Source organism: Dendropsophus ebraccatus, chromosome 2, assembly GCF_027789765.1.
Source record: "Dendropsophus ebraccatus isolate aDenEbr1 chromosome 2, aDenEbr1.pat, whole genome shotgun sequence".
Classification (NCBI taxonomy): Eukaryota; Metazoa; Chordata; class Amphibia; order Anura; family Hylidae; genus Dendropsophus; species Dendropsophus ebraccatus.
Genome location: NC_091455.1, coordinates 154,176,699 through 154,191,437, shown reverse-complemented (window position 1 = coordinate 154,191,437; position 14,739 = coordinate 154,176,699). Strand labels below are relative to the sequence as shown.

The window sequence follows — 14,739 nt, the reverse complement described above, 5'->3', positions numbered from 1 at the left end:
ATTTAGAGCTGTTTTTCTGGTGAAGGAGTCATTTTTAAACACAGATAAAAAAATTGGTTCAATCATACTGACTATCTACAAATACAAAGCTACAAATTTTAAGGTTTTACCTCTGGTTGAGCAGAAAATTCTCGCAGTAAATGGCCATTCCAAACAAATCTCTGATCTGCCTGAATAAAAGAATAAAAAATACACATTTGGTTAAAATAAATAAAAGGAACATGAATATTTAAACCACAACCATAACTGTCAGTAGAACAATCGTTTAGGCGAAAGTTTCTTCCTACTCCCCCTATACACGAATGTTTAACACTAGAGCATAGGGTTAGTTTAAAGGTTTCACGTTTATCATCACATGAAAGTCACCGCTTGACTTTTTAGCTAAAAATAAATAAATAAACCCCAGCCCAAATAAGCAGAAGACCCTCTCTTTCTAGAGCTAACTGAGCTTCTTTTCTTGACTGACAACCCTTTGACTAGAAAACAAGGAAGCTGCTCTCTCCCTTGACACCCCTACACCATCCTGTCTTTATTATTTTTACTTTTTGGTGGCATTTGATCATTTGGTTTGACCGTTAACTGACTACTCTCAAATATCTTTATTTATTCATGATTGTTACTGATCACATGGTTCTTTCCTGGTTGTAGGATTTGTATATTTTATGTTAGCACTGTTCATTTGAGTGACATAGTTCTCCTTTTTTGGTCATTTACACATTGTACTAGCATGTTATTTATACAGGGTGAGTGATATACCTATACTAGGGTCTCATTCTGGGTGGTACCATACCGGGTACCCCCATGTTTGTCATTTTTAATTGTTTTTAATCTATGGGATCAAAAACCTTTCTAATATTGTACCTGTTATAATAAAGTACTTTTATTCCTGATATGTTTTGGTGTGCCTTCGTATATTGTTGGCATAGCTTTTTTTCGTTTGGTTTGAATACATTACAAAGTTGTATAACTTTGTAATGTGTGTTATTCTGTGAATAATTTTTTAGTGCCGCACTACCCCTTTAAGTTCAACCAGAGGTGTAGCTAGGCTCTCCTGCACCCGGGGCAAAGATTCAATTTGGCGCGCCCATCTCTACTGGCAGCACTAGTGTGGTATTCACAATATGGGATACATAATGTCATATTTACTGTGTACCTGGAATGTTTTTATGAAGAATGATTATCAGGCAGCTCTGGGCTCAATCAGAATTTTTTAAAGTACTTCCATTTTTCCCATTTAAATTTGGTCCCTAAGTACCTTAACGGAGGTGCCGTGGTCTCCGCTCCCTGCTGTCTGTACCGGTGAATCAGGAGGCGCAGTTGTCTCTGCTCCCTGCTGTCTGTACCTGTGAATTAGGAGGCAAAGAAGCTATCTCCAGTGTGACACCCAGTGTAATATGATTCTGTGGTGCCGTCTCCTAATGCACAGGTACGCTCAGCAATAGAGTTGATCTAACCTTGGGAAATCCTAGGTTCGATCGAACTCGAACATTCACGATTCTGCCGCATTCGATTGCTAATGCCTTACCGATCCATGGGGAAGGAGAAGCGTGCCTATTACCTAGGCTGAATCCCAGAATTCCAGGCGGTACTGAGGCACTCTCCTCCTTCCCCATGGACCAGGCAGGCATCAGCAATCTAATGCGGCAGGTTTGTGAATGTTCGAGTTTGATCTAACCTAGGATTTCCTGAGGTTCGATCAACTCCACTCAGCAGCTGAGCCAACAGCAGCAATACCTCCACAACGGTATTCCATCACCAAATTCAAAATAGAAATAATTTAGATAAATGACTCTTGTATCATGGTCGCTGTATATACAGATACAGGTGCTTTATAGATTGGCGTAGGGAACCTTGGCTCACCAGCTGTTGCAAAACTACAACTCCCCCTCATACATGGACAGTCAAAGCTAAAACTTTGGCTGTCCAGACATGATGGGAGTTGTAGTTCTGCAAGAAATGGAGAGCCAAGGTTCCTTAACCTCTGCAGATAGAAGGTGAGGTTTATATAAATGTGATATATAGTTGGAGAGGGCAGTTATTAAGGGGTTAAGTATATAATAATGTACAAACAGACCCCTAAATAGACACTGGACACTCTCGTGTGTCTCCCCCCATCCCAGACTGGTGTCACCCTGTACCACCCTGCCCCACTCCTCACTCCAGACTGGGCACCCTTCACCCCCCTCCCTAGAGACTGGGCACCCCTGATTGTCCTCCCCTTCCCACACACCTGTATTTTCTTTCTTCCTCCTCCATAGTTCAGTGTACATACAGGACCTGCTGTGACATCATAGTCACATGTCAAGGTCCTTCACCATCTACACAGTAACTTTGCTGTACCGTCTCCTGGCTAATGTTTAGCCCTGATTTGCACAAAATCCCGGTAAAAACGCAGCGATTTTGTGCAAATTATAGCTAAACAGCAGCCAGGAGACAGTGCAGTATGGGAAATACCTCTTTTGATCAAGTTAAAATAGTCCCCGGCCTCCCCACACTTACAGAGGGCAGGCCAGGCTGCCTCATCCACTGTGATCCTTCTCTCTCTGCTCCCTGTGATGGCGCCCCTCCTGGTCTCTGCGCCCTGGGCAGCTGTCCCCCCTCCCTACGGCCCTGAGTTCAACCTATACCCTACTGTTTTAATCGAGAGGAAGGCAAAAACCCTCAGATGTCAGTTGCTCCATAACAGGGAGAAAAATTCCTTCACCACTCCAATATGGCAATCAGAATAAATCCCTGGATCAACTTCCTATCACATGAAATCTAGTGCCCATAACTTGCAAGTTTATAATTTTAAAGAAAAGTATCCATGTCTCCCTTGAACTTATTTAAAGGGGGGTCCACCTTAGAGCTAAAAAGTTAAATGCTAGCTGTTCTTACTCAACAAGTCCCCTTGAGTATTTTGAACCATCTCCTGTTTTTCTAGCTGTTGCCATTCCTGAGTTTTTCTAAAAGCCGATCTATAACCAAGATAGAAAACTACATTTCCCATCATGCATTTCCCTGATTGGTCCATTTGCGTACTCAACCCCTTAGATTTCTTTCTTGCACAGTGCTGTTCTTACTATTACGCAGTAAACACAGGACTGTTTATTTCACAGATTCTTCATCACATCACCCCAATATGTATCACATACAATCCGATGTAGGCCTATGATGATGTGAAACCTAGGCTCAGGGACACATGCAAGTCTATGGAAGCAGCATAGGTGCATCGAGATGATGCAGGTAATGTCTCTAGAGGGTCAAGTTACAAAGTCAATAAACAAGTAGCCCGGCCCCCAAAAAGGAGATCACATGTTCTGTGACTACAAAGGGAGGGGGAAGAAGGAGCCGAGCATGGTCAGTGTGGACCCAGAGTAGAGAATTTTAAACAAGAGCCGATAAGAATGAGAAAAAAAACAGGGAAAGGGTGCAAGATAGGTTGTACATGTATATTAGACATAGGGTGGTATTGGGAAGCGGGATAGTTTAGAATATTGTTTTTGTTACCCTGATAACCCCTTTAACCCCTTAAGGTCAAAGCCAATTTTCGTTTTTGCGCTTTTGCTTTTTCCATTTTATGTTTAAAAGTCCATAGCGCTTGCATTTTTTCACCGAGAGACTTATATGAGCGCTTATTTTTTGCGAAACCAATTGTACTTTGCAATGGCCGGCATTATTTTTCCAAAAAATATGCTGCGAAACCGGAAAAAAATCATTTGCACTGTCAAATTGAAAACAAAAACTAATTTGTTTTGATTTCGGGGAGTTTTGCATTTACGCCGTTCGCCCTATGGTAAAACTGACTTGTTATGCATGTTCCTCAAGTCGTTACGATTACAACGATATATAACATGTATAACTTTTATTGTATCTGATGGCTTTTAAAAAAATCAAAACATTGTTAACAAATACACGTTCCTTAAAACCGCTCCATTCCCAGGCTTATAGCGCTTTTATCCTTTGGTCTATGGGGCTGTGTCAGGTGTCATTTTTTGCGCCATGATGTGTTCTTTCTATCGGTACCTTGATTGCGCATATACGACTTTTTGATCACTTTTTATTACATTTTTTCTGGATTTGACGCGACCAAAAATGCGCAATTTTGCACTTTGGAATTTTTTTGCGCTGACGCCGTTTACCGTGCGAGATCAGGAATGTGATTAATTAATAGTTCGGGCGATTAAGTGTGCGGCGATACTAAATATGTTTATTTATTTGTTTATTTATTAATTTATATTTATAAAATGGGAAAAGGGGGGTGATTTGGACTTTTATTAGGGGAGGGGATTTTTTATTAATAAAAACACTTTTTTACTTTTTTTTTTTTTTTACATGGACTAGAAGCCCCCCTGGGGGGCTTGTATATACATAGCACTGATCTCTCATAGAGATCAATGCTGTGTATATACACAGCAAAGATCGATTAGATTGGTCATAGATTGCTATGGCCTGCTGCAGGCCATAGCAATCTATTGCCGAGCCGGGATCAGCGTCATTCCGACGCTGAGGCCCGGCACGGGCAGAAGAACGGATCTCCCCCCCGCGATCGCATTGCGGGGGGGAGATCCGACCCACTAGACACCAGGGATAGTGTGCATAAAGCACTTCAATGCAGCTGTCAGGTTTGACAGCTGCATTGAAGTGCTTAATTAGCCGGCGCGGCAACGGGACCCGCGCCGGCTAACAGAGGCACTGCCCGGCTGCACGTGTCAGCCGGGATCAGCGCCGTTCAGAGCGGGGTCCCGGCGGGACCCCGCTCTGAACACCCCCCGCGGCACCATGACGTATCAGATACGTCATGGGTCGCTAAGTGGTTAATGAATCAGTCATGACAACATCATGTGGCAGAGTGTTCCATAGTCTCTCTGCTCTTATAGTAAAGAATCCCCATCTGTGCTGATTGTGAAACATTCTTTCCTCTAGATGTAGAGGATGCCCCCTTGTCATGGTTACCTACCTAGGAGTTAAGATCTCTGTACTGTCCATTCATATATTAGTACATTGTGATCCAGTCCTTCAAAAAGCATAAAAAGCTTAAACAAACTTCTGTTCTTTCTGCTTCTAAATTTCCATGACTGAGAAGACTGCTTTAAAGGAGAAGTGTGGCCATAGGAATTTTTTTTAAAACAGCAGGAGCAGGGGGGAATGGAACAAACTATCCCAACTGACCTCCTACCGTGCTTCTTCTGGATTGCTGTTGTGGAACCCCCACCGAGCTGTGGTAGCAGAGCCAACGTAACAACCCGGCTGATAGACTGCCCGCACACCCAGTCAGTGACTGGAGCAGGACGCTGCTGCAGTCACTGACTGGCTGAGCATGCAATTCATCAGCCAGGGTGGGCATTTTCCCCTTGAGTCATTATCATCACATCATTGGGGGGGGGGGAATGCCTTCCGGCTAGGGTCCCAGGGCCGGACAAGCAGCGCATCACAGGTATGGGGAGAGGTGAGCAATGCTAGATTATGTTATTTCTATGCCAGCTGTGATATATTTGACAGATTATTGAAGCCAAAGTCAGGAACAGATTATAAACAGAGAACAGGTCATAAATGAAAGACTGAGATTTCTCCTCTTTTCAAATTAACTCCTGGCTTTGGCTTCAATAATCTGTCAGATAAATCTATGTGTGTAAAAGGACCCTTAAAGTTTATTGAATTTCTTGTATAATCATATTCTTCATAGATTGCTGGAGAGACAGGACTGCTGGAACCCGCTAGCACCGGAGACACGGCTGCCCAAGACCAACACAAACAAACAGACTGGCTAGAAGAAAAAGGTTCAGATCTTGGTCGCTAGGTATCAAAGCCCAACTAGGGTAATAGGGGAGTCCCGAACCATACCTAGACTATAGACCATCACAGGTTCACCTACTGGGGCAGGCCCTTTATCCTTCTGGTTTCCTGTCCCTAGGGATTGAGTCCCTCTCTATGTAGGGTGCTGTCAAAGTGCAGGAAAAATGGGCACTAAAGGCAAATATTGGCTGTATCCTTAAGGAGTTAATAACCTCACAGCTGTTATTATACATACATCTTCATGCTGAAAATGTATTTTAGACTTTATAAAATAATAAATAAATGGAATTATATGAGATTTTTCTCACCCTTTCCAGTAAGCTCATTTCTTGAAACTCAGGACTTGTGTTGGACAATCTTTGCAAAGTATGGGTAAGATCATAAGAGGTCGAGTAGTAGAATCCATCAACACTGAGTACATGGTTGATCATGGAAAGGAACGTTTTATTGTCCTGTAACTGGTAAAGACAAATTATATTAACGCTTTTCTGTAGCATAAAAGTACTTACATGCTAGGCACAACTGGAATGACAAAAAAAATGTTTTAATTAAATGGCAAGCAAAAAGGACCAAACTTCTTTTAAATTGGTTATTGAGGCCTAAAAAAACACAGCCATCTTCTTCCAAAAACAGCACCACTCTTGTTTCCAGTTTGGGTGGCACTGTTCCATTCAAGTTATTGGAGCTGAAATGCAAGGCCACACAAAACCTGGGGATAAAAGGTGGTGCTTTTTTTGCATGAAGGTAGCTGTGCTTGTTCTAATCCTGGATAACTACTTTAGTATTGACCAAATCCCCAATTTAGTGAAATGCAGCCCCTAAACTTGCAAGGAATCTCCACAATGGTTCACTGTTGCCCACAAACAGATCATCATTATTGTACTACATTAAGGCCCTTTGGTGAACAAAAAGTCTTCTGTTACAGTAATAATAATAATATTATTTCAACTTATCAGGCCAGAGAACCTGCTGCCATTTTCCTGCACCCTAGTTTCTACTTTTTTCTGCATTGTGGAGTTGGTTGGCCTTCTTTCTATGTCAAAAGTTTACTTTTTTGGCTGAATTTCTTCCATGCAGACCACTTCTGGTCTGGATGTCACCAAACAGTAGATTGGTGTACCTGGTTTCTGCAAGTTTTTAGCTGATGGCAATGCTGAACATCATCTGAGTTTGAAGGGACACAAGCATGATGTGTCTGTGATATGTTCTACTAAGTGTCCTTGGCCTACCACTAAGTATAAATATTCCTTAAAGTTATTAACTTTTTGTTCTTCAAAACAGTTTTAAAAAAGAGCACGTGATGAAACTGCAATCTGCTTTAAAATCTGTGTCTAGGAGAGACCATGCCGATGCAGCTTAAAACCCCGAGCACACAGAGCAAGAGTGGCAGAATTCCGCGGAGGAATTGTCCGTCGCGGAAAGCTGCCAGCCTCCGTGTCATTATGGCACGGAGGCTGGCGGCATTCTGCGGAGGACGATTCCGCCTCTCTTGCTCTGTGTGCACGGGGCCTAACTAACCTGATGGGGAATTTATAAAAAGCGGGCCTAGAGCAGACCAGCAACATATTGTGCAGACAGAGTGGCATAACGCAAAGTGGATGACCCCTCCCTTTTCAATGAGTGAGGAGCCAGAATAGCTTTTTAAGGCTGTCCCAAAACAATAAGCTGGATTCAATGTAAGGAACACACCTTTCAATAAATATAACATGGGTAAGAAGGGCGGGACTTTATTTAACCCCTTCACGTACATAATACGTATATATACACGTTCCTGCTGCAGATCCCACGTGCAACAGGAATTATATAATATATATATATATATATATATATATATATATATATATATATATATATATATCTCAATATTCCTGACAGTGAGGGGCTGCTGATTTCATATTTTACACTAAAATATGTGTAAAAAAAAAAAAAAAAAACACACTAACACACCTTATAAACCCACCCCCCACCCCCCAATACTATTTTAATATACCTCAGTGTCCATTATAAAAATAAAGATATGTAAAAAAAAAAAAAAAAAAACATATTACATATTGTAGCATGCAGAATTGTCAGCTGTATCAAAATATAACATTGTTCCTGCACGGTGAACAGCATAAAGAAAAAAAAAAAAAATTATATAAAATCAGGAAAAAATTAGAAAATAGCAATCCAAAAGCTACGTTTACACCTCAATGACAAAAAAAGGACACCCTAACCAGTCCTGTAGGTGGAAAAATAAAAGCGATATGGCTCTTAGCAGGTGGGGAGGAACATCGCATTAATTTGACCCGGACATCTGGGCACCAATGTCCTCTGTCATGAAGGGGTTAAGATTGGCATATGGATACGTCAGCCTTTATAAATTCCCCTACTATTATCTTGTTGCTGGTCATGGCTAGTCTTGCCCTGGTATAAGACCTGTGACATGAAACCAACTTCTGCAACTTCACCTTTGTAGCAGAGTTTTAAGCCCCCCTACACAGCAGTTTCTCTTAAAGGGGTACTCCAGCGTGGGGGCAGTTTTTCGCTGGGACCGGGGAGGAGGTGGCCAAGGAAAAAGAAGTCCACTCACCTCCCCGGTTCCAGCGGCGGGTCATGCATCGCGGCGCTCTGATGCCCAGTTCCCGTCCGCTTCCGGGTGTCTGACGCGGGCCCGAGACATGACGTCTCAGGTCCGCTCAGCCACTCAGTGAAGGAGGCGGGATCTGATTCAAGTCTGCTTAGATCCCGCCTCCTTCACTGAGTGGCTGAGCAGACCTGAGACATTACATCTCGGGCCCGCATCAGACAACCGGAAGCAGCCGGGAACCGGAGCGCCGCGATGCGTGACCCGCCGCTGGAACTGGGGAGGTGAGTGGATGTCTTTTCCCTCGGCCACCTCCTCCCCGGTCCCAGTGAAAAACTGCCCCCACGATGGAGTACCCCTTTAATGACTGTGTTTCAACCTACATATGAAAATAACCACTATCATCAGTATGGTATAACTAGTTAATACTGTACTCACAAATCCCTGTGCAAGTGTACCAAAAGAATTTATGCTGTTTTAAAAGGAAAGGGGTGTCACAAAATATTGATTTCACTTAAATTTCTGTAATTTTTTTCTGTTCATTCACTGTTTTGTTAATTTAGAAAAACAAACTATGAATTACATTTTTTAAAGCATCCCTACTTTTCCATGCTTGCCTAAAATAATTGCTTTATTGAACATACAAACAAATCGTACCCAGAGAGTGGTGGTCAATGATTCCTACTCTGAATGGTCCCCGGTAATAAGTGGTGTACCCCAAGGGTCAGTACTGGGCCCTCTTCTGTTTAACTTGTTTATTAATGATATTGAGAATGGAATTAACAGCAATGTTTCTATCTTTGCAGATGACACCAAGCTTTGTAGTACAGTACAGTCTATGGAGGATGTGCAGATGTTACAGGATGACTTAGACACACTGAGTTTTTGGGCGTCCACTTGGCAAATGAGGTTCAATGTGGATAAATGTAAAGTTATGCACCTGGGTACTAATAATCCGCATGCATCATATGTCCTGGAGGGAATTACTCTGGGAGAGTCGCTGATGGAGAAGGATCTGAGTGTACTTGTAGATAATAGACTACAGAACAGCACACAATGTCAGTCATCTGCTTCTAAGGCCAGCAGGATATTGTCATGCATTAAAACAGGCATGGGCTGTCGGGAAAGGGATATAATATTACCGCTTTATAAAGCTTTGGTGCGGCCTCATCTGGAGTATGCTGTCCAGTTTTGGCACCAAATTCATAAAAAGGATGTTCTAGAGCTGGAGAGGGTACAAAGACTGGCAACTAAACTAATAAGGGGAATGGAGCATCTTAGTTATGAGGAGAGATTAAAAGAATTACATTTGTTTAGTCTGGAGAAAAGACGTTTAAGAGAGATATGATTAGATATGATTTAAATATATAAATGGCCCCTACAAGAAATATGGGGAAAAGATGTTCCAGGTAAAACCCCCTCAAAAGGACAAGAGGGCACTGCCTCCGCCTGGAGAAAAAAAAGGTTCAATCTCCGGAGGCGACAAGCCTTCTTTACCATGAGAACTGTGAATCTGTGGAACAGTCTACCCCAGGATCTGGTCACAGCAAAAACAGCAGAGGGCTTCAAAATCAGCCTAGACAAGTTCTTAGAGCAAAATAATATAAATGCATATGTATAGAACCTATCACCCCTCCCCCTTCCCTGTATCCATCCCCTCCTTGGTTGAACTTGATGGACATGTGTCTTTTTTTCAACCGTATTAACTATGTAAATCTGTTAACGCTCACCTGAGTATCAGTTAAATGTAAGATGGTCTTCTTATAGGAGATTATATCAAAATCTGTTGCCTTCCAAATGGAATGGTTAAGAAGATCACCCACTTTCTTCTTACGAGTGATCACAATTAGATACATTCCTGTGAAGTTGAAGAAAATCATTAAACCTAATACTTTTTTAAAGCAGCAGTAGCTATGTATAATTCAGCCAGAAAAGTCTCTACTTTGGCTATTTATAGTCTAGAAGACATAATAATTACTAACCGCAGTAAGTAATAAAACAATATAATACGTGCAGAGGAGCACAAGAGAATATGCAAATACACGGCAAGTTTTTATCCATGTCTGAGCTGTAAGGACTGCTTATCATGAATACGACTGTTCCTAAGATAGAACTAATGACCACTTAAAGTGTCACGGTCGTTAATTTTTTTTTTTGCAGAAATCAATAGTACAGGCGATTTATAGAAACTTTGTAATTGGGTTTATTAGCCGAAAAATGAATTTTTATCATGAAAAAGCAGTTTGAAGCTCTCCCCCTGTCTTCATTGTTCTCCTATGGAGAGAGAAAGTAGAGGCACCAAAACAGGACAGCAAAGATTCAATTTACGTTTACATCACAGGCTCTCTTCTCTGCAGTCACCACTGACCTCTGTCCTCTGAATAGCTCCCCTGCTGTGTTATCCTTTGTTCTTGGCTCTCAGCTACCCGCTAATCTTGCTCCTTCCTCCTCCCCCCTCCCCTCTCCATAGCTCAAACAGGATCCGACTGATAAAAAAAAAAAAAAAACAGTCGAGATTTCCTGGTTCTGAGCAGTGGATGACAGAAATGAGTGGAGGGGGGACCTGGGAAAAAAGGCTTTTTAAATGCAGATAATGGCATATTTGCCTAATAAACCCAATTACAAAGTTTCTTAAAATCGTCTGAACTATTGATTTCTGAAGAAAAAAAAAAAAAAAAATTACCGACAGTGACTTTTTAACCCTTTGAGGACCAGGCCCAAAATGACCCAGTGGACCGCGCAAATTTTGATCTTTGCACTTTCGTTTTTCCCTCCTCCCCTTCTAAGAGCTCCAGCACTCTCAGTTTTCTATCTACAGGCCATGTAAGGGCTTATTTGTTACAGGAATAGTTGGCCTTTGTAATGGCGTCTTTCATTTTACCATAACATGTATGACGGAATCCCAAATATATTATTTATGAAGATATAAAAAGGTGAAATCGTAAAAAAGAATGCAATATGGTAACGTTTGGGGGGTTCCTGTGTCTACGTAGTGCACTATATGCAGGGCTCCAGATGGCGACCAAAATGGTCGCCAATGCGACCGACATTTTGCAAATGGCCCCGGCGGCAGCGCGCTGTCTCTTTAAGATGCGCGGCTGATGCGCGGCTGCCGGGGGTGTCCCGTCCTATCCCCGGCAGCGCGGCGCATCAGTGAGCTGCCTGGGGCCCTGACTTCCGGCACAGGAAGCGCGCGTCAGAGACGCTTCCTGTGTCAGAAGTCACAGCCCCGGCGTACAGAGAGCTCACTGATGTGCCGCGCTGCCGGGGATAGGACGGGACACCCTCGGCAGCCGCGCATCAGCCGGGAACAGCGGCTGAAGAAGAAGAGGATCGCCGGGGGAGCGGGTTGTCAGGTGAGTTTGTGTGTTTGTTTTTTTTAAATATTGCTTAGCATAGAGGAAAGGGGGGGCATCTATAATGGGGGGAGAAGAGAGTGCCATCTATAATGGGGGGAAGAGAAGGGGGGCATCTATAATGGGGGGAAGAGAAGGGGGGGGGCATCTATAATGGGGGGAAGAGAAGGGGGGCATCTATAATGGGGGGAGAGGGGGCATCTATAATGGGGGGGAGGAGGGGGCATCTATAATGGGGGGGGAAGGGGGCATCTATAATGGGGGGGAGAAGAGGGGGCATCTATAAGGGAAGGGGGGGAGAAGAGGGGGCATCTATAAGGGAAGGGGGGGAGAAGAGGGGGCATCTATAATGGGGGGGAAAGGGGGCATCTATAATGGGGGGGAAGAGAAGGGGGGGCATCTATAATGGGGGGAGAAGAGGGGGCATCTATAAGGGAAGGGGGGGGAGAAGAGGGGGCATCTATAATGGGGGGGAAAGGGGGCATCTATAATGGGGGGAGAAGAGGGGGCATCTATAATGGGGGGGAGAAGAGGGGGCATCTATAATGGGGGGGGAGAAGAGGGGGCATCTATAATGGGGGGGAGAAGAGGGGGCATCTATAATGGGGGGGAGAAGAGGGGGCATCTATAATGGGGGGGAGAAGAGGAGGCATCTATAAGGGGGGGAGAAGAGGGGGTATCTATAATGGGGGGAGGAGGGGGCATCTATAATGGGGGTAGAGGGGGTCATCTATAAGGACAGGGGGCCATCTATAATGGGGGGGAGAAGAGGGGGCATCTATAATGGGGGGGGAGAAGAGGGGGCATCTATAATGGGGGGGGAGAAGAGGGGGCATCTATAATGGGGGGGAGAAGAGGGGGCATCTATAATGGGGGGGAGAAGAGGGGGCATCTATAATGGGAGGAGGGGGCATCTATAATGGGGGTAGAGGGGGTCATCTATAAGGGGAGGGGGCCATCTATAAGTGTAGGGCAGACTGGCTGCAGACACTGGGAGATAGATATATGCACTATTATTATTATCAGGGCCCCTCAGGTGTCTGTATTGTAGGGGGGTCACTTGCATTAGTCACTAGGTGAGAGATATATCTATCTATATACACATCTTATGGGGGGTCACTATGGCTGCAGTCAGAAGTCTAGCTCAGTATGTATAGACTGTTGCAAGCTTTTAAAGGGAACCTGTCACCCCCGGTGACGGGGTGACAGGCTCCCAACCCCCCGTTAGAACCCCCTATACTCACCTCATCGCGCCGGGTCCCGCTTCTGAAGATGGTCGGGTCACGGAGATCTCAGCCGCTGCAGCCCGGCGTGCGCTGAGAGATGAGTCCAACGCTCATAGAGAATGACGGGAGAGTCCAGCGCTCCATCATTCTCTATGAGGGTTGGACTCATCTCTCAGTGTGCGCGTCAGGCTGCAGCGGCTGAGATCTCCGTGACCCGACCATCTTCAGAAGCGGGACCCGGCGCGATGAGGTGAGTATAGGGGGCTCTAACGGGGGGTTGGGAGCCTGTCACTCCGGCACGGGGGTCGACAGGTTCCCTTTAAGTTCAAGTTCAGAAGAGTAAGCCTCATTAATAGGCTAGCCAAGTGAAGCTGAAGTACTGAGTCAGACTGGATATGGTTGTCAGACTGGATATGGTTGTCAAGTTGCAAGTTTCCATGTTGAACGTTTTCAAACTAAGAAAAGAGAGAATCTAAAGGAGGAGGAGGAGGAGGCTGCTGCGGCCTCTGCACACAGTAAGGGAGGAGGAGGCTGCCGCGGCCTCTGCACACAGTAAAGGAGGAGGAGGCTGCTGCCGCGGCCTCTGCACACAGTAAGTCCCATTTACCATAACATTAATTTTACATGGTTTCAAATGTTGGCGACCAAATATTCTATTTGGCGCCTAAATTTTTCAGGTTAGGAGCCAATGGCTCCTAGGTAAATTTTTTAGTCTGGAGCCCTGACTATATGGTAAAAGCGACATGATACCATTATTCTATAAGTCAGTCCAAACACAACTTATGCAGGTTACACAGATTCTCTAATGTTATATATTTTTTTTTAATGAAATCCTTTTTTTTGGCAAATAAATATTAATAAATTGGCCCTATTGTGACGCTTATAACAGTTTTATTTTTTCACCAACGGGGCTGTATGGGGTGTCATTTTTTTCCGCCATGATCTCTAGTTTTTATTAATACCATATTTGTGAAGATCGGACGTTTTGATCACTTTTTATAAATTTTTTGAATATATAATGTAACCGGTAATCCGCACACTTTTTTCCCTCTTTTAGTCTACGCCGTTTGCAATGACGCTTGTTAAATTTTAATAGATTGGACAATTACGCACACTACGGTATATTATATGTTTATTTATTTTTAGATTTATGTAATGGGAAAGGGGGGTGATTTAAGCTTTTATTAGGGGAGGGGTTTTGGCGGTAGTGTGTTAGTCATCTTTAACTTTCTTTTTTTTTTTTTTACACATTTTAAAGGACAAGTGCCACAAGTTATATAACTCTGTAATATGCTTCAATCACCTATCTGCCTCCCTTCCCTGTCTTTTCCCCCCTCCACCAGGAAGTGTCCTAATTCACACAGACCTGATTACTGTCGTCACCGTCACCAGGCAGCTCCTTCTTGTGAGGATGAGTCATCAGCAGGAGGGCTGCTCTAGGTCCTGTTACAGCAGCCCCCCCCCTCCCCAGTCCAAGTGATGGCTTGCAGTTGTTCAGCCAATGGGAGTCACCTGACAAGGCAGGGGGGGGGGGGGGGGGCTGCTGTAACAGGAGAAGAAGCTGAGAGAAGAGCTTGGTGACGGTGACGACAGTAATTAGGTCTGTGTGAGTAAGGACACTTCTCTGGTGGGGGGTGGAGGGGGGAAAAGACAGAGAAGGGAGGCAGATAGATGATTGAAGCACATTACAGAGTTATATAACTTTGTAATGTGCTTCAATTACTGGGGAAAAGTTTTTCATGGCACTTGTACTTTTAAGTCCCCTTTGGGGGACTTATACATACATAACTTAGATTTTTACACTGATCATTGCTAT

The 14,739-nt window shown here is 43.9% G+C and overlaps 1 protein-coding gene across 1 annotated transcript in view; it reads right to left on the bottom strand.

Annotated features, from left to right (window-relative positions):
- Positions 1–14,739, bottom strand: part of SACM1L (SAC1 like phosphatidylinositide phosphatase) — a 146,382-nt gene that overhangs the window by 90,056 nt on the left and 41,587 nt on the right. The window contains exons 4-6 of the mRNA XM_069958554.1: positions 10,072–10,199; positions 6,084–6,233; positions 111–170 (exon numbers count right to left, since the gene is read on the bottom strand). Coding sequence (XP_069814655.1) covers positions 111–170; positions 6,084–6,233; positions 10,072–10,199 — 338 coding nt within the window. The remainder of the gene's footprint in view (positions 1–110; positions 171–6,083; positions 6,234–10,071; positions 10,200–14,739) is intronic.